The sequence below is a fragment of the Callorhinus ursinus genome, unplaced genomic scaffold (genome assembly GCF_003265705.2).
Source record: "Callorhinus ursinus isolate GAN/ISIS: 27379988/994484 unplaced genomic scaffold, GSC_fseal_2.0 scaffold107, whole genome shotgun sequence".
Lineage (NCBI taxonomy): Eukaryota > Metazoa > Chordata > Mammalia > Carnivora > Otariidae > Callorhinus > Callorhinus ursinus.
In genome coordinates, this window is record NW_027397169.1 from 815,781 (window position 1) to 838,458 (window position 22,678).

General features: G+C 58.5%; 1 protein-coding gene across 9 annotated transcripts; it reads right to left on the reverse strand.

The window, feature by feature from the left end:
* Positions 1–903: 903 nt before the first annotated feature.
* Positions 904–15,391, reverse strand: CAMSAP3 (calmodulin regulated spectrin associated protein family member 3). 9 transcript variants are annotated; one of them, XM_073889411.1, is made up of 19 exons: positions 15,138–15,390; positions 9,624–9,877; positions 9,179–9,301; positions 9,004–9,099; positions 8,786–8,818; positions 7,824–7,871; positions 7,456–7,594; positions 6,742–6,881; positions 6,564–6,657; positions 6,436–6,490; positions 6,203–6,276; positions 5,878–5,947; positions 4,331–5,786; positions 3,133–3,272; positions 2,744–3,051; positions 2,200–2,299; positions 1,759–1,871; positions 1,553–1,671; positions 904–1,460 (listed from the first exon to the last, which is right to left on the reverse strand). In XM_073889411.1, exons 1-19 carry the CDS (start codon positions 15,283–15,285, stop codon positions 1,155–1,157), a joined length of 3,816 nt encoding a protein of 1,271 aa, XP_073745512.1. In that variant the 5' UTR covers positions 15,286–15,390; the 3' UTR covers positions 904–1,154. The 9 variants fall into 9 exon arrangements, with proteins under 9 accessions (XP_073745512.1, XP_073745508.1, XP_073745513.1 ...); XM_073889407.1 differs by having other exon boundaries at positions 6,564–6,881; positions 15,138–15,391; XM_073889412.1 differs by lacking the exon at positions 8,786–8,818.
* Between the last annotated feature and the right edge of the window lie 7,287 nt (positions 15,392–22,678).

Here is a 22,678-nt window from a genome sequence, read left to right on the forward strand (position 1 = left end):
GGCCAGGGCACACGCCCCACCCTCACCCTGCAGAGCCAGTTCAGGACTCAGAGGCCAGTCTCTGCCGCCTGAGGCCTCCTTGAGGGCCTTGCCCTGGACTGCCCAGGCCTTGCCAGCCGGTACCCACGTTACACTTGGAGATACTCAGCCTCCCCTCTCCAAACTGTTTCTTCCTGAGCCAGGGCGCTGACCTCCTCTCAGGAGAAGGCAGGTCGGCGAGCTTCGCAAGGTACTTCTCGCCCTGGACGGCAGCCAGTAGTCCTCAGCCCTGGGCCAGGGCCGGGGCGTGGTCCTTAGGCCTAAGCTCTGGGAAGCCATTAGTGGGCTCTAAACTATTAAGGGCTTAAGCATTGAGGGATGTAATCAGATTTGTGCCCTGAACAGGCCATGTGGGCTGAGGGATTGGCCTCTTGGGGGGGAGGGGGAGTCAGGTCGTTGGCCTGGACATGGGGATGGAGAGAAGCGGGTGAGACAGAAGAGGCCATTAGGCATCGGGGGCGCGGGGGGGCGGGTCCCGTGCCTGAGCCACGGGGAGACTAGGAGCGCAGGCCGGCTCGAGCTCACGCTGTAGGGCCCACATCCGGTCCTAAGACCCAGGCTCTTGGGTGAGGGGCTTGTAGGAGAGAAACATGGGCATCCTTTCTAGCGGTGGTAACCGAGCCTAGAAACAGAGGCAGGCGGAGAGAAGGTCAAGCTTAGCATCTGGCCGCAGACCAGACGATAGGAGAGGCCAGTAACATCCGCACGCAGGAGAAAAGTGGAGAGGCCACGGGGAGGGGGCCAAGGAGCGGCCATGAGGGGCCTTGGCAGGAACCACATCAGAGTTAGCGAGGTAGAAAGGAAACCTCTCAGGCAGAGATGCCACCGGGTTAGGGTTAGGAGATGCCAACAACACTCACTCGAGCTCTTTCTAAATTATTTTATTCAAGAAGGTGGGGAGGACAGACAGGGGACTGAGCTGAGCCCTGAGTCCCTGAACCTCCCAGCTCAGCCCCCACAGCAGGACAGGACAGAAGTTTAGGGGGTAGGGACCCCAGCCCTACCCAGACGAGGTTGGGGACAGACGAGACCCAGGAGTACCAACTGATTGTCCTCCAGGCTGTCCTCCGGGAGGCCGACGGCTGGGGCCTGTCCCGTGTACCACCGGGACGAGGCTACTTGGGGGTGCTGCCGCCCTTCTTGGGAGTCGTGGGCTTCTTGCTCTGCCAGAGGTGGCCCTGGATGGTGAAGGCGTCTACACTCATGGACATGGTCTTGGCAGGGATCTGGGTAAAGCGCTTGCGGTCCGAGTTGTACTTGTAGATGCCCTCGACCATGGTGGGTGTGACCGTGCGAGGGCCATAGCCCGCCAGGCGGGTCAGCTCCTCTGTCTCCCCGGACAGGGTGTAGAGGGCCCGGAACTGGCAGCTCGAGTCCCGGAAGAGGATCAGGAAGTGGTTGGCCTTGCTCTTCTCAATTTCCTGGGGGGTGATGCAAGCGGTTCGCCAGTGTGCGGGGCCCCCAGCCCTCCCCCGCCCCCCCACCGGCCCCCCAGCCCCCGGTGTGGGCTCACCTCGAGAATGCGGTTCTTCTGCGGTTCGTTCACCTTGCCTGCCAAGCAGCAGTGAGACAGGGCATTGTGTATGATGAACTTGTTGGACTTGGCGCTAGGCTCCTTGTACAGCCGTGGACCTAGGGGGTGGGGCAGTCAGCGGGGCTGGGGGTTGGGGGGGGGGGGACAGGCAGGGCCTGGGGCTCGCTGGCTCCGGCCCCACTTACCTGTGTACTCGGGCACCGATGCCGGGGAGGAGGCGTTGCTGCCATTCTCCCAGTCGCGCTCACGGCTGCCAGGCAGGCGGCTGGGGGACATGAGGCCGGATGGGGACGGAGCCCTGGGGGGCAGGGGAGGGCAGGAGGGGATGGGGATGCAGTCAGTGGTAGAGGAAGTCTCCCCAGAGGCAGAGGGACCAGGGAAGGGAGGGACCTAAGACCCTGTGGAGCGGGGGGATGCGTGCGTCCATGTGCACGTGCGTGCGTGTGCGTGTGTGTGTTCCAGCCACAGACGCCCGCGCCCCCACTCAGGTGCACCCCCGCTCAGGTACATGGCCGTGTTCTTGAGGCCCATCAGCAGCCCCCCTTGTGCACATGCACAGGACTGCGTCCTCACCCCTTCAGCAAGACACCCACGGACCCCGAGAGGCCTGCCTGGCCCAAACTCACCGAGACGTGGGCCTCTTCACGCCGAGGTTATTGGGGGCCTCATTGGCCACGGTGGACAGTGACAGGGTGGACTGAGAGTAGACTTTGCTGAGCCGGGAGCCTGGGAGAAGAGCGCATGGGGTCATTCCTACCCACAGCCCTGCCTCCACAGGGCCTGGGGGGTGTAGGCTGCGGAGGGAACACGGGGTCAGCCCCGCCTCCTGAGACCCTCACCCTGTGCACTCCAATTGAGCGGACTTCTGCCCACCCATGGAGGGAGGGGGCTGTGCCCAGCAGGCGGGAGGGAACCCCCTGCCCAAAGCTCTTGCTCCTAAACATCCCTGAGAGAGCCTTGCATCCCTTAAGCTCTAGAGAGAACTCTGGGCCAGCTCTGCCCAGCAGGCCTTGCCCCACTGTACCCCCAAATCCCTCTGGAAGTCGAACAGGCATGGGCAACCCCCCAAGACCCCTTTCACCCCATGTACTCATGGGGGTCTCGGCAAGCCCTGGACACGCGCACTGGGCAGGCACCAGCCCTGACACCCCAGCCCTACAGGGTCCTTACCCAGCAGGCCACGGGCAGGGCTTCGTGCCAGGGCCGAGTCATCACAGCAACCAGAGCGTGGCCGGGGGGCCCTCCGCCCGCCCCGGCCCGGCCCCCCGGTCCCCGCAGCCCGTGGCCGCAGCACTTTGTCAAGGTCATCCATCAGCTTCAGCTGGGCCCTGCGTTCATACTCGAGCCGCGTGAAGTCCCCCCGCCTGGGGCCCACTTCTTCCTCAGCTGGGGCCCTCCCGGCAGGGGCTGGGGCTGCTGTGGGGGCCACAGGAGCTGGGGGGGCCGGGGCACCCGCGGTCACCTCCTCCTGGGCCAGCCTGCAGATTAAGAGTTATCGAGCAGTCAGACCGCTCACAGGTTCACTGGCGGCAGGGGTCCCGGGCAGCCCCCAGCCTCACCGTGCGGCCTCTTCCCTCCGCTGCTCCTTCTCGGCCTCCTGCCACTGTTTCCGCCGCCGCGCCTCCTCTGCCCGCCGCTGCTGCCGTTCCAGCAGGCTGGCCCGCTTTTGGGCCATCTCGTCCTCGGGCTTATCTTCATCCTGGGGGCAGGCACCGAGTCCAGCTGGCCGTCGCTCCCCTAGTACTTCTGTCCACCCCACCTGCTAACCACGCACCCCTCCTTTTCCTTGTGTAACTGGTCTGAAGGCACTTAGCGGGTTCCTGCTTTGTGCACGGCCCTGAGCTGGGTACCGGGGCACAAGGGGGACCGAGCCAGACTGGGTGCTGTTCACACCAAGCGCTTAGCCCAGTGGGAAAGGCGACCTGATAGATCAGCAGCAGCTACCAGGCCGCAGTGTAGGGAGGGACCTTATCCCAGCCTGAGGGCACTAAGCAAGGCTTCCAGAGGTGACCTTCGTGAAGAAGGACAGGGACTTGGCTGGGGAGGGGTGGGAGGTGAAGAGGGTATTCTAGGCCGAGGGAACAGCAAGTGCCAAAGCCCTGAGGCTAGAACAAGCCTAGCAGGCATGGAAAGGGCGGGGGCAGGTGTGCTGGGAGGTAGAGCCAGGGAGACGGGCATAGGACAGGTCAGAGGTGAGCAGGGCCCAAAGCCGTGGGAAGCACTTTTTTTTAATTCTAAGACCAAGGGGAGCTGCAGAAGGGTTTAAGTAGAGAACTGACAGGGTCCGGTTTACATTAAAAAAAAAAAAAAAATGAATTGGCCATTGAAAATGGCCAAGGTTGGAGGGGGTGGGGGGGTGGTAGAGGCCAGTCAGCACGTGACTGCAGGCGTCCAGGTGAGACCACTGGCCCAGGCCGGGGGAACTATGAGGATGGAGAACGGACAGGGAGGAGGAGGAAGGGGGACTGGCAGGGCCCTGGTGGGGAGAGTGGGAAGGAGAGAACAGGAGGGAGGAGATGCCATGGAAGACCCCAGCCCTGCCTGTCCACTTACTCCTGTCCATCTGTCTGTCACCCACCCCTCCATCCGTCGTCCACCCGTCCCTCTACCCACCCACCCATCTGGCCACACACACCCTGTCTGTCTGCCCACTCCCACCTGGCCATCCACCTCCCGGTTTATCCACCAGTGATCCCACTCCCTGAGCACGCAGCCACCCACCCGGTCCCTCCCCCCACTGGCTCAGGTGACTCTCACCTTATAGAAAAAGCCCAGCCCGGCCCGGGGCTCTCCCTCTGAAGACGCCTCTTCCTCCAAGGAATCCTCAGCACCAGGGGGGCTCCCATCTCCCTCGTCCTCGGCTGTGGGCTCTTCCAGGCTGCCCAGTGGGATCTCAATGAGGCCAGGCCGGGCCACAGGCTCCTCTGGTGGTGACCCCTCCGCCAGGAGGATAGAGGAGCGTGTCTGCACAGGCACCTGACTTGGCGAGAACTTGCGCAGGTGGGGGAGGCTGTCTACATCGTGGGGAGGTGTGAGCACTCTTGTCAGGGGTGCTAGCCGCAGCTCTGCTGGCCGTGCATGTTTCGGGCTTCGGGGTGTCGGGCTGGGGCCAGGCCCGGGGCTGCGCCGGGCAGCTGGGGCACGCCGAGCAGGGCTGGGAGACGCGGCTTTGGGACCCACTGTGGGACCAGGGATGACCCATGCAGCAGGTGGTGGGGCAGGCCCCGGGGCCTCGGGTGGGGCCAGGAGCCGCTGCTGCTGGTCCGTGAGCCTCTGCATGTCCCGCTGCAGTGAGCTCAGCGCAGCACTTAGCTTGCTGACCGCCCGGTTATAGTCCCCCAGCCCCTCGGGGGGCACCGGGCCCAGTTCAGGTGAGAAGGTCACTGCCTTGGGCCGTGGGGCCGGATCGCCCTGGCCCTCGCCCGCTGGCCGCTCCCCACCAGGGACCGGGCCGGGGTCCGCCTCCGCCTCCCCTCCAGCCTCCCGCGGCTGCACCTGCAGGAAAGCGCTCTTGCCCAGTCGCTGCCGGTGTTTAGCAAAGATGGCCTCGATGCGCCGCTTCTGAGCCTCGATGGCCCTCCGTTTCTCCTCCAGCCGGGCCCCCAGCTCACTCATCTCCGAGCTCAGGGCCTCTGCTGCGGCAGGGGTGGCTGCCGGGGACCCTGCCTCGGCCTCAGCCTTGACCAGCTGCTTCTTGCGCTCAGCAAAGCTGGTCATCTTCACCTCAGAGTTGCCAGCCGCAGGGGATGAAGCTGCTGCCTTCGGGGAGCCCTCAGACAGGGCCGGTGATTTCGACAGCTCCCCTGCCGGGCAGGGAGACGGTTTCAGGGGGCCCTCAGGGTGGGGCACATAGCTGGGTGCTTGGGTGGGCGCAGCGGGCAGTGGCTTTGAGGCCCCATCGAGGGGGTAGGGGGAGGCCAGCGGCAGTTTGGAGGAGCCCTCAGGGGAGTGGAGGTAGAAGCTGCCGTCGGCCGCCCCGTCTGGGAGCAGCCGGGGCTCGGCGCTGTGGATGATCTGCAGGGCCTCCTCGATGGTAGGCAGGTCTCCGGGCTCCGGGGGCGGCTGGACGGGGGTCCGGGCTGGCACCGGGCGCGGGGGGCCCAAGCTGTCCGAGCTGACCGAGCGGAGGAGGACGGGGTCTCCCATGACAACATCCACGTCGCTGTCCAGGCCAAAGGGGGTGCTGAACGACACTGCCTGGGAAAGGGGACGGCTGGGCGGCAGGAGGGAGGGGTCAGCCCCTGGGACAAGCCCCAGCCCCACCCCTGCCCAGGCTGCTCCACCGGCCCTTGGGACGCACTCACCTGAGCTGACGGTTCCAGGCCTTGCCGAGGGCCTCCATGTGGGACATGGACGGGGAGGACTTCAGTGAGCCTGGGGAGAGGTGGTGAGTGGTCACTCAGTGGTCACTATGGAGTCGCTGGGCCCTGGGTGAGGTCTGCCAGGGGGTGTCACTGATGGGGCATTATGTGGACAGAGAGCTGGGGACCGCTGGGGGGAGGGGTCAGTGAGGGTCACCATGGGGTCATTCAGGTGGGACCCAGTGGAGGGATCAGGAGGAGACATGAAGCCTGCTAAGGCAGCGTTTGGGTAGGGGTCTCCAGTGACCAGCTGTACCCCTGCCCTCACCTGTGGATCCACGGAGTGGGGACTGGGGGCCGCCAGATGACAGAAGCGGGTGGCGGAAGTTGAAGACAGGAGAACTGCCAAGAGATGCACGTCAGCCAAGGGGACCCCCCCCCCCGGACCTGCTCACCTCTCCCAGGAGTGGAGCAGAGAGCATCCCCTAGCCCTGGCACAGCGCCCAGTGAGGGGAAGAGCCCACCACGGCCATGGAGATTCACCCAACAGGGAAACTGTACCTGCAGCCACTGCTGTTCTGAGCAGGAGAGGCCTCCGTGGCCCGGGGGGAGGCCGCTGCGGCAGGGAGAGCAGGGTCAGGCAGGGCTCGGCCTCCCTACCCCGCCCCACACCCAGGGCCAGGCCTCACCGTGACCATCAGGCAGGTCCTTGGCCTGGACGAAATCAGGTTTCAGCACCTCAAAGCACATGAACATCTCGGCAAGCAGCACCACCAGGTTGATCTGGAGGCAGGAGGCAGGGTCAGCCAATGGGATGCATGGCCCTGGACGCCTGCCTCGGCCCCCAAGGCCTCGAGATGACCTTACCTTGAGGGGCGGTGGGACATAAAGCAGGTCCTCGAGGGAGAGCGGGCAGCCACGAGGAAGGCGGGAGGCACAGAAATCCTGCACCAGCTGGAGGTTGTACAGGCTGTCCGCCACGGACATGGGGTCCTTGAGGCACACCTCTGTAGGGACAGCATACCTGGGTCCCCAGCTCCATGGGAAGGAGGACGGGGCCCTGGGGAAGCGAGGGCCTCCTACGGGCCGGGCCTCATGCTAAGTGCCTTTCACAAAGTGGGTACTAGGATAGGCTGTTCCTAGGGCCTCTGCATCTGTTCCCAATGGCCTGGAGAACTAGTTCCACAAAAACTCAAACTCAAAAAGCTCTTCCTGACCACCTGGCCCCGCTTGGAGCACCTAACATCCAGAATGTTCTCCTGGCTGAACTCACTGTCCTTCTCTCCCAACTAGGAGGTGAGCTGCCTGAGGTCAGGAGCACATCTGTATTGTTCTCACTGGATCTCTGGCAACTGCAATAGAATCTGGCATTCCATAAATATTTGCTGCAGGAACGAATTATATGAAGTGCAGAGTTGTTTAGACACTTGTGCGAGGTCACACAGCTAACTGGGGGAAAAAATGTGCAAGCCCCGGTCCACCAGTTCTGGAAGCTGCACTCATAATTACTGCCCCACTCTGGGGCAGATGCCTGGGTGCCAAGCTCCCAAGGACAAGTGTGGCCCAGGCCCACGCACTCACCCTCGAGTCGCAAGAGCTGAGGACAATAGCAGTGAATTGTGGCAGCTAGCGCAGCCCCACTTGCCAGATCCTGGAGGGTGGTCACATTTGGAAAGCAGGGGGCGCGTCGGGCCACAGCTCGGTCCTTGCGGTATCGGATCTGCAGGTGGGAGCCAAGTTAGGTCAGAGGCTCAGGCTGGCCCCAAGTCAGCGGTCATGCAGGCTGGGTGGGGAGGCCTGGGGTTTCCGCCATGAGGGGGCGTGAAGCTGGGGGTCCCAGAGCCAGAGTGGGGCCAGCCTGGAGCGGGGGAAGGGTAGCAGCGAGCAGCCAGGCCAGCAGCGAGGGCTGGGGCAGGACTCCTGGGACCCCGGGGCGGGGGATACATTACCATGGGGGGTTTGCTCCCCGACTCCTTCAAACAGAAGGCAATTGCGTGCTGGGGGGGAGAGGAGCAGCCGTCAGCGGGGCGGGAGGGGTGCTGACTTGCTGGGCCCCCAAGCACACCTCCAGGGGAGGGGGAAGATAGCCCTGACCCTGTCATGAGCCCTGGCCATCCAGCTCCGACCGCGCTCTGGCCGGCTTTGGGGACCCCAGCTCCTCCCAGCCTGGAGGGACCCCACAGAGCAGCCTCCCATGCAGGGAATCTCCCCCCGCCTCCCCCCACAAAAGACCCAGGCCCCAGCTCGGGGAGGGGATGCAGAGGAAGCAGGGAGGCAGAAGGAGAGGAACCCCCAACCCAGGCCCGAGAGTGGAAGGAAGGGGGCCCCAGAGTGAGCAAAGGCAGAGACCCCACCCAGCCCAAAGCCTTCCACTTGCAGGAGTCACTTGCCCCTTGTTGTGCTTCAAGGATGGAACCCCCCCCATCACCACCACCAAAGCTGGGACTTGTCCTTAGGGAAAGTGGGGTCTTGGAAAGGTTCTTCCACCTTCTTCTGGGTTTGGGAGTCTTCCTCTTGACTAAGGGGGTCTTCTCCATGTGTGCCCTGCCACGGGGGTCAGGATCCATATGTCTGAAGGGCAAGAGTCCTCCCTTCAGAAGTGCCGGAAGTCTCCCAGCTCAGCTGAGATGGACAAGCCGAGGAGCTCTGCCCTCTTAATTGCTGGGAAGGGAGGTTCATCCCCCTGAACAGTAACTGGGGAGGGGTCTGCCCGGTCAGTTAACAGCAGAAATTCCTCTCCTCTCTGAGGCTACAGAGGGCTTCTCTCTGTCCCCCAGGGCTGGGGTCCCACGTCTTTTGCTCACAGCTGGGAAGAGGTAGGAGAGGGAGCAGACAGGCAGGCAGAACAGACACATGGAGACAAAGCGACAAGCAAGGCAGGCGGACGGGGCGGAGAAACAGCCCCACTTACAGGAACCAGCTTCCAGTACCAGCGTGTGGGGCACTGATGCCAGAGAGGCAGAGGGGAGAGCAGGAGAGGCACAGGGGAGAGGGGAGAGAGAGAGAGAGTCACCTCCAGCAACCCCCCCCCCCGAGTGCAGGAACGGCCTCGAGGTGCAGCCCTTCCCTGCCCACCCAGCCATCCAACTGTCCTTGCATCTGTCCATCCGTCCATTGCCCTAGCCTCACCGAGGGCTGTGCTGGGGCCACCCCATCTGCAGGGGCCACAGGAGAGGCTCTCTGGGCAGCTTCCTGCTCCGTCTTCTCCTGCAGCCGCCGGATGGTCTGGGGAGCAGGGAGCGGTCAGAGCTCCGGTCGCCGGGCGATCCTGGCCCCCAGCCCATGCCAGCCTAACCCCACCTACCGTGTCCACCCAGAAAAGGAGCTTGTGCTCCAAGCTGGCCAGGGCCAAAGGACCGGGCAGTGTCTTTGTCCACTCGAAGGCGAAGGCAACCATGAGGGCGTCAATGACAGCTAGGTGGGCTCCCTGTGGAGGGAAGGGCTGAAGGGTGAGACCAGGGCGAGGGATGGGGGCTCCTCTCGCCTCTGAGGGAGAAGAGGAGGAAGAACCTCAAGTTTGGGTGGGTGGGGGCGGGGCCTGAAGTAGGAGGGGCTTTAGAGAGGGGCCTCGGTTAGCGGGTGGGGCTTCAGGGAAGGAGCAGGATAGGGGTCCTGGAAGAACCTCTTCTGGTGCGCCATAAAGCATGGCCTCAAGGGCCAGAGTAGGGCCTCTGGGGAGGAGCCAGGCCTGGTGGGCGGAACCTTCAGGGGGAGCGGGGCGGGGCCTGGCAGACTGGGGCGGGGCCTACCATGAGGATCGGCTGGTGCTTCAGGTCGGCCTCCTGCACGGGGCGCTCGGGCAGGGCGGGCACTGTGCCCCTCCGCGCCAGCAGGGCCAGCAGCGCCGAGGGGCTGGGGGGGGGTTCGAGCTGCGGCAGCGCCTGGCGCCAGGCCCGGCAGTAGAGCTCGGCCGAGAGCAGCAGCCGCGTCACCGGGGGCTTCACGTGCTCCTGCGCGTACTGGTCGGTGTAGAAGGGCTCCCACAGCTCCGAGGGCACATGCTCTGTGGGGCGAGGCGGGGGACAGCGGGTCAGGGCCCGGGCATCCGCAGGGAGGACGGCACCGGGACGGGCGGGAGCGCGCCGGGGGAAGGGGCTCCAGGTGGAGGGGCCCGCGCCGGCGGGGGGCCAGGCGGCGCGAGAGAGCACAGCGCGGCTGGGGGACGGCAGCTCTGGGACCCGAGGGGAGGCGGCCACCTGCGCAGGGGCTTTCTGGGACGTGGGTGGGCTTGGAGGCCCTCAAAGAACAATCACAATGACAAGATGGCTTAATTGATCTCCCGGGGGGGGGGGGGGCACCAGCCTGGGAAGCAGCCAGGGTACAACAGGTAACTCCAGAAACCTGAGCAAGGCCACACAGCTGGGCAACGCTGGCCCTGGGAGTCAGACCCAGGCCTTCAGCAGACTCTACACCCTGTCTCAGCTTGGAGGCTGGGGTGGGGTGGGCTGTGGAGTGCAGGGCTGGCTGGCAGGGCACCGAATGGGGGAGGTGGCCAGACTGCAGACATGCGGCGGGGTGGGGGGGGTGAGGGGTTTGTACCTGGTGACTGAAGGGTGGAGGCAGGGGAGGGAGAGGGAGGCACCCAGGCCCCATCAGGTGTGACTGGAAAGATGGGGGGCAGGAGGGGAAAGGGTTAGGGGATACAGGAGGGGCAGCAGGTGAGGCAGCAGGTGAGGCAGCAGAGGCTGAACGTGAGGGGCTGGGCTTTAGGAGAGAGGTGAGGGCACCTTGCAGAGGCAGCCACAAGACCCCTGAAAAGGCTGAATGAGACAGGCAGGGTAGGAAGAAACTGGAGGAAGCCCCATGTGGAGGGAGGGGTGGGTGGCGGAGCCCCAAGCAGGACCCAAGGGTGGGGAGGAGAAAAACCAGAATAAGGCACCAGGAAGATTCTCTGGGGAGGTGACTGAAGCCAGCATGGGGAACCAGCCCTCGTGGGGGGGTCTTCCAGGGAGGCCCCAACTCTAACTTCCAATCTGAACAGTTGTTTTGTCTTTTGGGGTTCCGTGTGTCTGAAAGAATGGGGGGCAGGATTCTACTGCTTAAAAACATTTGCACATGACATGGCAGACCCTCCTCAGGCGCCTGTCTTCACAGCCATGCTCCCCAGAGACCCCCTGCCCTCACCTACAAGGACTCAGGCATCCTTCCCTTTGACGCCTCCCTGCCCCAGCTCCTTCTCCACCCCCTAAAATCACCCTTGACCTCCCCCACTTAAAGCTCCACTCCTGTGGAGAGTTGTGCCCATTCTCTGCCCCTCTCAGCGCAGCTCCTTGAAAGAACAGAGTTCTCCAGGCTCTGCTTCCTTCCACCGGACGCCAACCCCAACCTCCCTGAGACTCCTGCCCTCCCAGCTCCCAGCCTCCCCAAGGCCAGCAGCGGACCTCCAACACACAGTTGTGGGCCGTATCTTGCCTGGGCGTTCTGCCCAGCACCTCCTTGTTCCGGAAACCTTCCTCCCCCAGCATCTCCCAGCTTCCCATCTTTTTCTCTGTCCCACCACTCAAGCCAGGCCTCCTCCCCACATGCCCTGTCAATGCCAGGTTCAGAACAGCCCTGTAAATGGGTATGTACTCCACCCCACCCCCACCCCAGTGACGGCTTCCCTGTCCATCAGAGCACTGCCACCTGCTGCAGCCCAGGCCTTGTGTCCCACTGCCCTCTGGGCATCTCCCATGATGCTCAGTACCTTGCTCCAAACCCGCTCCTTCTCTCTGAAATTGCACTAAGAAATCACCATTCCCCCCTGCCCTACACCTAATGTTCTCAGGTTTCAACCTCCTGGCATCTCCCCAGCCCCTGCTCATTTCCTGCTCCCATTGGCAAAATTAAACAAGTTTCCTTCTGGGGCGCCTGGGTGGCTCAGTTGGTTAAGCATCTGCCTTCGGCTCGGGTCATGATCCCGGGGTCCTGGCATCAAGCCCCGTGTCTCTCTCTCTCTCCCTCTGCCCCTCCTGACTGCTCATTCTTTCTCTCTCTCAAATAAAATATTTAAAAAGAAAGAAAGAAAGAAAGAGAAAAAGAAAGAAAAGAAAAAGAAAAAGAAAAAGAAAAAGAAAAAGAAAAAGAAAAAGAAAAAGAAAGGAAAGGAAAGGAAAGGAAAGGAAAGGAAAGGAAAGGAAAGGAAAGGAAGAAAGAAAAAGAAAGAAAACTTTCTTTCCTGCAGGACTTGTCAGGGCCTTCAAGATGAAAACCATGAGCTAGGGCTACCAATAGCTAATGTTGATCAAGCACTTCCTCTGTACCTGTGTGTGTGCCTACACCTCAGCACTACTGGCATTTGGGGCTGGATAATTCTTTGTGTTTCGCAGGGGTTGGGGTAGGCTGGCCAGTGCTTTGTAAGACGATCACCAGAGTCCCTGGTTTCTACTCACTAAATGCCAGGAGCACCCTCCTTCTAAGTAGTGACAACCAAATGTGTCTCCAGAGACTCTCAAAGGTCTCCTAAGAGGCAGAACCACCTCCCCTTTAGTAGAGAGCCACCGTTCTCTACTAAAAATGTTTATTAGGCATTTACCATAGGGTAGAGCTGTCCAAGAGAAAGACAATTTGGTCCACATATGTAGTTTTACACTTTGTAGCTGCCCCATTAAAAACACAGAAACGAGTAACCTTAGTAATATATTTAACCCAAGACGTACCTGATACTATCATTTCAACATGTAATTAATATAAAAACATCATGAGATATTTCACTTTTTTATATGAAGTCTTCAGAAGCCACGGTGCGGTTCATTTACGTTTACAGTGCATCACGACTTAGACCAGCCCCAGGTAGCTGTGGCCGCATCCTGGGACCGCACAGCTCTAAGCATAGCTAGCATTTACTCAGACCGAAGCCACCTTGCATGCGTTTGCTCGTGTAATCCTTAGGACAACTTAGTCTTAGCCCCACTGTACAGATGAGAAAACCAAGGCCCAGAGAGCTAACTCACCCAAGATCACACAGCTAATAAACGACCCAGCTGATGTGAACCCAGTTTCCCTGTAGGTCATACTGATGCTCCGGCATAAGGGACTTCATGCGGTGTTTCCCAAACTTGCACAGAGATGGCACCCTTTCTTATCTCTGAGCAAGAGTCCTATGGAGCCCACTGGCCTGCATTCCTGCCCAGCCTCCTCCCACCTGCGCCTCCAGGCCACCAGAACTACCTGCTTCCTGGGCAACTGCATATGTGATCTCATTTTGTCAAGTCCTCAAACATGGTCCATAGCTCCCCAGTGATTTCAGATCCACCCCCCCCCCCCCCACACACACACCCCTTGAGAGGCCCTCCTCAGTCCCACCAGGCTCTCTCATCTCCCACCTTCCCCGGCCACCACCCCACCACCAGGACCTGCACGGTCTCCTCTGAGAACTCCCTGTTGGTCCAAACCCCAGGCCTTTTCACATGAGGTCTCCTCCCCCTGGCCAACTCCTATGCATCCTTCAAGGTTCAAACCCTCCCTCCTTTGGGGAGACTTTCCTTCTCCTTCCCTCCCCAGCAGAGTTCAGGGATTTCCTCCCCCGGCCCCGCGGCAGGCCTCTACAACACAGACCTTATCACTCTAAGCAGCAATGATCTGGTTCCATGTCCCATCCCCCCTCTCTCCCAACTGCACCCCCACCCCCTCTGTCCAGAGCACCCAGCCACCAGCCTGGCAGCCAAGGCGCATCAGTAGAAAGTCCCAGAGTTCATGAATCAGGCAGAGCTCTGTTCCCCACTTCCCTCTCTGGGCCTGGCGCCCCACCTTCCTCAGCCCCAGCTGTCCGAGAAGGAGGGTGGGACTGAGGACTGAACATGACCCTCGGGGAGGATACCGCACAGTGCAGGGAGCTGGGTCAATGAGAACAGAACTGGGGGAGTCAGGGCATCTCCTCATGAGACCTCACTTTCCCTTCTGTGAAATGGGACAGTAATTTCTGCTCCATAACATTATTAATAAAAATACCACTACTGATCACAGCAGCAGTGATAGTGAGCAGACGTTTAGAACGTACAGTATGCCAGGCCAGCAACCTTGTGAAGAGGGTCCCCATCACCCAAGCACCGCCCTGGCACGTAGTGGGTGCACCCCCCGGAGACACTTGCAAAATGGATAAATGAATAAATGCTCTCTTTTCCAGAGGGGGAAACAGCAGCTTTAGAGAACTGGGATAATTCGTCCATAACCTGGTGGAGCTGGGACTCAAACCCAGTTCTGATTCCCAAAGTCGAGCCTTGAAGGGCCACGTAACCTGGGACGGGAGAGGCTGGGACAAACCTGGGTCTCTCCCCACCAGCCTCCTTTCTTCCCCCAGCAGATCCTCGGGGAAAGGCAGGCCCACAGTGGGCCGTGCATGGGAGGGTGCTGGGAGAAAGACACAGGCTTGGGCGGACCCAGGAGATGGGCAGCGGTCCCCGAGCCCCACACCCAGAACAGGTTGATCTGGGAAGGCCACTGAAGGGGGGATGGGCTGTGCCCAGCTGGTGCCAAGACCAGGGGGCCGGCCGGTGGGAGAGCAAGGCGTCCCCACAGGACTCCCCGGAAGGCCCAGACCTTAATTAACCCCGGCTGCCCCAGAACAGGCCCTGGCTCCCAGCTCTGGCCTGAGTGCCGGGGCTGCCCTAGGGCCCTGACTTGGCCCACTCAGGCCCTCGAATCCTGGGGACCTACCCGCATCCTTCCCCTTGGGGTGGCCTGACTTCCGCACACATGTGGGCCTAGGGGAGGAGTGGAGGCTCTGTCCCGGTGGGAAAAGGCCCTACACCTGGGCCCCCACCCCCGCCGGTCTCGGACAGGCCAATTCCCTTCTCCCGGGCTCGCCCGCCTCCTAGGCAAAATGGGGTAATAAGTCACAGCTGCCAGCCGCTGGCCGCGGCCATGGAGGCGAAAGGGACTCCCGGAGCTGCCCTCGCCGCCCGCAGCGCAGGGAGGGCTGACGCGGGGTGTGGGTCCCGGCTGCGGGGCGGTGGGGGGGGGGGTCCTCGCGGGGGCGTGACGTGAATGTGTAAGGGGGGAAGGGCGTGCAAGGCCGGCCCGGGAGACCCCGCCCCGCTCACCTGGGCTCCCGGACGCCGGGGTCCCGGCGCGGATCTGGGCCCGCCGGCCCCACCCCCACCGCGCTCCCGCAGCCGGGCGAGCAAAGTCCACCGCCCGGGCCGAGCAGGAAGCCCGGAGGCCCCGCGCGGCGGGGCCCGAGCCCGAGCCCGGGGCCCCCCGGCGGCCGGCGCTATTGTTCCCACGGCCCCGGCCTCCGCGGCCCGGCGCCCCGCCCCCCGCACCTGCCGCCCCCGGCCCGGTACCTGCGCCCCCGAACGCGGCCCGCAGAACCCACGCCAGGCTGGCCGCCGCCTTGGCCCGCGAGAAATCGTACTGGTCCAGCGACTTGATCTCGGGCACCAGGAAGGTCCTCCGCAGCGGCCCGGGCCCGGGGGGCGCCGCCTCCACCATGGCGGCGCCGGGGCTGCGAGCGCCGACTCCGCGCTCGCTCCAGCTGGGCAGCGCCGCGCTCGCACCCGGACCGGGCCCGCCGCCGCCGCCTCCGAGCCAGGTGCGGCCGCTCGCGCTCGCGACGCAGCGTCGGCCCCGCCCCGGGGCGGAGCCCAGGTGCGCCCCTCCCCCGGCCCCGACCCCGACCCGGTCCCCCGCCCGCCCTGGCCTCGCCTGGCCGCCTGCCGCGGGGTGGGGCGGGCCCGGACTGCGGGGGTGGCGGGAGGCTGCGGAGGAGTGCGTGTGCGCGCGTGCGCTGGGGAGGGTGAGGGACCCTCTGCGATGTGTGTGCTGGCCCAAGTGTGTACCCTTAGATGTGAGTGTGAGCATCCATGCGGGCTTGTCATTCCTGGCCAAGAGGCAGCGTGTGCGTGGGGGCACCTGTGTCCGATTGCGTATTGTGAGCGTACAAGAGTGTGTGTGTTCTTATTAGTGTGTGCGTCCCTGAATGTAGTCGGGTGGTGACTGTATTTGAGGGTGTCTGCGTGTGCGTATCTGGGTGGGAGTGTGACAGCACATGTGTGTGCCCGTGTTTTTCATGTGTGTTGTGTGAACAAGGATCTGTATTGTGTAGGTGTCTGTGTCAAGGGGATATAGGCGTGGTGAGTGTGCATATTTGTGTTTTGTCAGTGGCTTTGCGAGTGTGCGTATTTGTGAGCATCTATATGTACTTGTGTTTTGTATGAGGGTGTGAAGAAGTGGCAATGAAGGAGCCTCGGAGAGGAATTGAGGGCATTGTGTATTTATGCAACCGTGTGACTACTTGTATCTATGAATGTGGTTGAATGGGTATGAATGGATACACTTGCAAACCTCTGAGCCCCTTTTGTGGATATTTAAATATTTGCTTGTGTATTCCATTGTGGTTTTGTGTCAAAACATCTGCCTGTTAGCTGTATGGAATTGTGAATGCACAAATGTTTGTGTTAAGTCTTTGCAGGCCTGTGTGTCTGTGTGTATAGTCGGGTGTAATTGCATGTGTATAATAAGTGTACATATGTGTTTGGGTTTGTATGTTATCTCTTCTTGACCTGTATGACTTTTTGAGTGTATGTGTGTGAAGCTGCTGTTTACATCAGTGTGAATTTGGGGATATTTGCATGGATCTGTGTGTGAGCATGAGTGTGACAAGGTGCACATGTGGATCTGTTTCCTGAATGTAAATTGAGTATCTGAACTTACCTCTTTATGTGTGAGTGTATTTGTGGGTGTGCCTGATTGTGAATCTATGACTGTAGTGTAGGGAGGGGTTTGTGCGTGTGTAAGTAGTGTTTTGAATGGCTCTGTGGGTGTGTATGGTTATTTGTGTGTACCTAGATCACATTTGTGTGTCAGATCTAAGTAAGACTAGGTGGGTGAATTCCGTGTAAGGGGTGTAGTGTGAGTTTCTGCCTTTACAACTACAGAGGGAGTTTCATTCAAAACACACGCACGCGCGCACACACACACACAGAACAATCAGTGTTTTCTCAACTATATAAAATTCTATGAGATGAGAAAGCACTACGGCAAGTCTACCTGAGACAGCCCCCCTCCCACATAGTGGTCCCCGAGCCCACACTTTGTAGAAATTCCTGGGTCCCCCTAACATACATTCCACAGGTGTGTTTGAGGCGTGGGTCTCATGGTCCAGAGCGTGTGACTGGAGAGGGGGTGGGTGTGCCCGAGGGAGGGGAGCTGGGGCGTCGGCCCTCCTGCCTGGATGTGCCCGTGCAGGAGGCGGGTGTGGGCACACAAAGGGGCCAGTGTGTATGTGTTTGAACACACATGTTGACATGTGCAATGCACGTGCCTCAGCTCCTGCCCCAATCCCCCTGAAAGACCTGAATGCATCCTTTCCCCACTGTGCCTTGGTTTCCCCATCCGTGGCACTGTTGGGGCTCCTGGCATGGGGAGGTGCCCTGGCCAGGAAGGGCTTGCTGTTATAGGCCGCCACTCTTGCAAGCGTGGCATGTCCTGCTGGCTCACGCTCATGTTTGCTTTTCTGGGAAGGTTCTCATGACCTCTGAGGACCCCAGGGACGAACTTGAGCTAGCACACACTCCTGGGGGGGATGTGCTGTAAACACACAAGCAGAGGCTTCCGGCCCCTGGGAGGGGGCCCGCAGGCCCTCACCTATCCTGGGCTGGAGGGCCTGGGGGCGTCCACTGGTGTCGGTGCAGGAGCTGGGCGCAGTTGCCCTTGCCTCCAGCCCAGCCCCCACACCGGGCCAACTGGAACTCCGGGCTGGGCCAGACCGCCCCACCCACACACAGCCGGCTGGAACCGAGGTCCCACCTACCCCTGAGGGCCTGTTCCTGGGGCCCAGGCAGCTCCAGACACACTGGCTCCCCTGTGTGCAGGCGGTGGCCCTACAGCCCCCCTCCGGCCCTCCCCAAGTCCTCGCCTGCCGCCTCCTCCCTCACCTGGGGCTGCCTTTGGTTCTCACACCTCCTAACTCATCAGACAAGCTCTGGTTATGAAGGTGGGGGTGGGGATGACTTAGAGGGTTCATAGGTCGGGATTGAGGACGAGGTTTTGGGGAAGCATGTGAAGCCCCCAAAAATCATCTGCAAAATTCTGCATGTGTGTGCCCTTTGGGGATCATACCAACAGGTAACAACTTTTGAGAGTCTTTTATGCCCAGCACAATCTCATTTAACCTCACACTATCTCGAGCATAATGAGTATCATACCCACTTTACAGACAGAAACACTGAGGCTGAGAGCCCCAAAGTGACATGGCAAGGAAAATGAAAGGAGGCTTTGAGCCCACTGATCCACTATGCTGCCCTTCCATTCTGAGGCTACCCTACCCTCTCCAACCATTCATGACCCTCAGATGGGGTTGGATGAGGCCAGTAATTGTGGGAACCTCAGAGCAGAGGATGGTTGGGATTCCCTCTCTGTACCTCTTGCCCACACTAAGCTATAGCGATGGGGATTCAAGCATGGCCCCTGTTTTTGTTCTCCCCACCCACACAGTGTCTCACGGTGGCCTCTCTGAAGTTTGGCCTCAGTAGACAGAGATTATTATCAGGACCCCCCCACCACCACCACCACATCCAGGGATCTCAGGGAGACGTTTCTGAAATATTAAAAAAAAAAAACAAAAACCACAGGGACACCTGGGTGGCTCATTCGGTTGGTTGAGCATCTGCCTTCGGCTCAGGTCATGATCTCAGGGTCCTGGGATCCAGTCCCGTGTGGGGCTTCTTGCTCAGTGGGGAGCCTATTCTCCGTCTTCCTCTGCCCCTCCCCCTGCTTGTGCACTCTCTCAAATAAATAAATATTTTTAAAGACCCACAATATTGTGCATGCCAAGGTCTATCCCTGTCCTCGTGACACTTGCATTTATTTTCATTTTCTTAAAGATTTTATTTTTAAGTAATCCCTACACCCAACATGGGGCTCGAACCCACAAGCTTGAGATCAAGAGTTGCACGCTCCATCAACTGAGCCAGCCGGGTGCCCTGGTGCTTACATTTAGAAGCAATTGTTAATATGTCAAACATTATTTCAGCAGGGGACAAAATACTGGGACGATAAGAAAACAAAGCAAGAGTGCTAGAGACAGCTGGGGTGGGGGCTGCGTCAGCCTGGGAGGAGGAGGCTTCTCTGAGGAGGGGAGATAGGGAAAGACAGGAAGGATCAAAAGGAAGAGCTGAAGGAAAAGCATTCCAGGAGGAGAGCACTGTAAGGGCCCTGGGGCAGGTGCAAGCCTGGTGTGCTCAGCCCAAGGTCACTGCAGCTGATGGTGCAGAAGAAGCTGCTGGAAGATCTTCAATGCTTCTCATATTCTCTCCACTGAAGAACCACTTCCCCCCCATCCATAAAATGCAATAAAAATTAATTTCTAGGAAAATAAAATTGAAAAAGACATGCATGGTGCCAGAAAGCAAGGAACAGCGGCCAATGATGGGGTGTGTCAAAGGCCATGGGAGCCCACTGAAAGAGCCCTCTGGGGCCAAAGCTAGGGCGAGCTGAGAAACAAAACTAATGTCGTGTTGTGTTATAACCCCAAGAATAAAGTCAACATCCATGAGTTCGTCCTGATACAAACAAATGATCAAATGCATTAATGGTTGAAGGACAAGAGACGAACTTGATGTGCAGAAGAATTCCAAATCATTTATGTAGATACTGCATCTTCTGAAAGAGGTGGAGCTGCACAGTGTGACTTCCTTCCAAGAAGTACAGTGTGGAAAGAGGGGGACAAAAAGGAACTTTACAGTGTGGAAAACTGACATACACATAATGTCACCCAGCTGGGGGATCAAGGCCACCATCCGCAGTCATAATTAGGTGGATAGTATGCACTCCCACAATATATCGTGAGGAGGATGGTACCTTGTGTCTGCGATCTTCCTTCCCCAAACCCGTAACCCTAACCTAACCGTGAGGGAGAGACCAGGAAAATTCCAACAGAGAGGCCCCCTCTGGGATCCCTGACCAATGCTCCGCAAAACTGTCAAGGTCATCAAAGACAAGGAAAGCTCAAGAAACCACCCCAGCCAAGAAGTGCCTAAGGCGACGACGTGACAGCTAAATGTCATGTGGGATCCTAGACCACAAAAAGGACATTAAGGTAAAGCTGGAGAAATCTGAATAAACTGTGTGCTTTTGTTAATACTAATGTGTCAAAATTGGTTCATTAACTGTAACAAATGTCCCATACTAGTGTAAGATGTTACTAATAGGGGAAACTCTGTGTGTGTGTTGTGTGTGTGTGTGTGTGTTGTGTGTGTGTGTTGTGTTGTGTGTGTGTTGTGTGTTGTGTGTGTTGTGTTGAGTGTGTGTTGTGTGTGTGTTGTATGTGTTGTGTGTGTGTTGTGTTGTGTGTGTGTGTGTTGGGAGGGAGTATATAGAAACTGTACTCGCTCAGTTTTTCTGTAAATTCAAAATTGTTCTAAAAATTGACTAAAAAAAGAATTTAAAAGACATGCAAAATGTGAGCCCAAAAGTCATAAAATTACTATGTCAAGTTACTATAAAGTTTCTCTACACTTCCTGTTTTCTATAATCTCTCATCTGGACAGGTGATCAGTGGGTCAGGAGGGCGCTGGTGTTTGGGAGAGAGAATTGAACAGGACTCGCTGATCATGGGGGCAGGAGGCAAAGAGAGGAAGGGAGGAGTTTTGGAAGATGCGCAGATTGCTGATACCTTTCGCAACCGGGTAGATGGTGGTGTCATGTGCTGAGATGGGAACATGAGATGAGAAGCCAGGTTGGGTGAGGGAGGGGAGGGTGATGAGTTTCGTCTCGGACAGGTCGAGTTTCAGGTCCCATAGGGCCATGATGGAGAGTAGAAGTTCACGATCTTGTACACATCGTAGATGAGTGATGCCCCAGGTACCCATTCAAACGTACAGCATTCCCAGAGGGGCAATGTCAGAATAACCAGAGCCCCCTTCTCTCTCCACTTCTCCCTCCACCCCCATCCCCTATAATCATGTAGGTGCTCTTCCGACATTGCCCCTCTGGGAATATTGTCCTTTCAATGGGCGCATGAGGTATCACTCATCATGATGTGTCCAAGATCGTGAATTTCTGCTCTCCTTCATAGCCCCTTGTCTCTCTCACACATAAGGACAATGGGACTTGGGATCCTCCAAGACGCCCTTCAGTAGGGCGAATGGATACATAAACTGTGGTCCTATTCAGACACTGGAATATCATAAAGCTCTTAAAAAGAACGAACTTTCAGACCACAAAAAGACATGGAAGAATCTTAAATGCTTATTACTAAGGGAAGGAAGCTGATCTGAGAAGGCTACAGACGGTATGATCCCAGCTCTAGGACCTTCTGGAAAAGGTGACTGGAGACAATAAAAGGATCGGCAATTGCCAGGGGTTCCTGGGGGCGGGAGGGATGAATAGGTGGAGCACAGAGGAGTTTCAGGGCAGTGAAAATACTCAGTATGAGACTATAATTATGATTACATGTCACTACACATTTGTCAAAACCCACAGAATGTACGACACCAAGACTGAACCCTGATATAAACTATGGACTCTGAGTGATGATGATGTGTCCATATAGGTTCATCGATTGTAACAAATGTCTCCCTCTGGGGTGATGTTGATAAGTGGGGGAGGCTGTGATTTTGTGATGGCAGGGGGTATATGGGAACTCTATATTTTCTGCTCAATTTTGCCACAAACCTAAAACTTTTTTTTAATAGTCTATAATAAACACACACATGCACAATGGAACACATGAATAATATTAAAATATCCACAAACACATACTTGGAAACTTACAAGTATACTGAATGATACCCACACAATTGCACTCATGAACACAAGTCTCTGTACATACACACACAAACACACACACACACATATGCATGCACACACACACACACATTCACGCACATAATCCGTACTGATGCAGGTCAAGGAAGAGAGATTATCTCAAGTATGCCTTCTGTCCTTTACATAGTCCTTGATGAGAAGAAATTTTCTGTCCACTTCATCTCTTTTTTCCCTCCCTCTGGTAGGACAAGGTCTTTGGACAAGCAGATGTTGAGGCAGTGACTTTGCAGATATAAAACCTGAAGACCAGGGCGCCTGGGTGGCTCAGTTGGTTAAGCGACTGCCTTCGGCTCAGGTCATGATCCCGGAGTCCTGGGATCGAGTCCCACATCGGGCTCCCGGCTCAGCGGGGAGCCTGCTTCTCCCTCTGACCTTCTCCCCTCTCATGCTGTTTCTCTCTCTCTCTCTCTCAAATAAATAAATAAAATCTTAAAAAAAAAAAAAAACCTGAAGACCAATGTGATTGTAGGGGATGGAGGGGGAAGGGAGAAGTGGAGAGAGGAGGGGGCTCTGACTGATCTTCTGACATTGGTGAAGCCTGTGGGGACTCAACACAGATGAAGGTTCCGTATCGTCCTCTAAGGTCATCGCTGTGCCCACTGGCCCTTGCCAACCCCGAGGGCACAGCTAAAGGACATGCTGGAAAAGGCAGATCATATATAAACTTTGGGTCCTGTGATGCTGCAGTCTGCCAAGACCCCATGTCTCAGGAGCCCCTCAAGAGTCATGGCCAGAACCTGGGGTGCCCGTAGGGAAGTCGGAAACTGAAGCCCATGGAGAACGAGACACAGGCTGACAATGGAGCCTGGAGAGGAAAACCAGAGGGCAAGGGTTTCTAGAGGGTGGGAGTGCTCCCCAGTGTTTGGGGCTGGCCTGGAGGGTCTGGGAGATAAGGACTGAGCACTCACAGTAGATACAGGAACATCGTGTTCAAGAGTGACCTTGAGGAAAGCAGTTTCAAGGGTGAGTGTGGGAGGTACAAGGGAGGAGTCAAAGAAGGGAGGAGAGAGGGAGTGGAAACTTCACCTAAAATCTCCCCTCTGAAACCTCTCTGCAT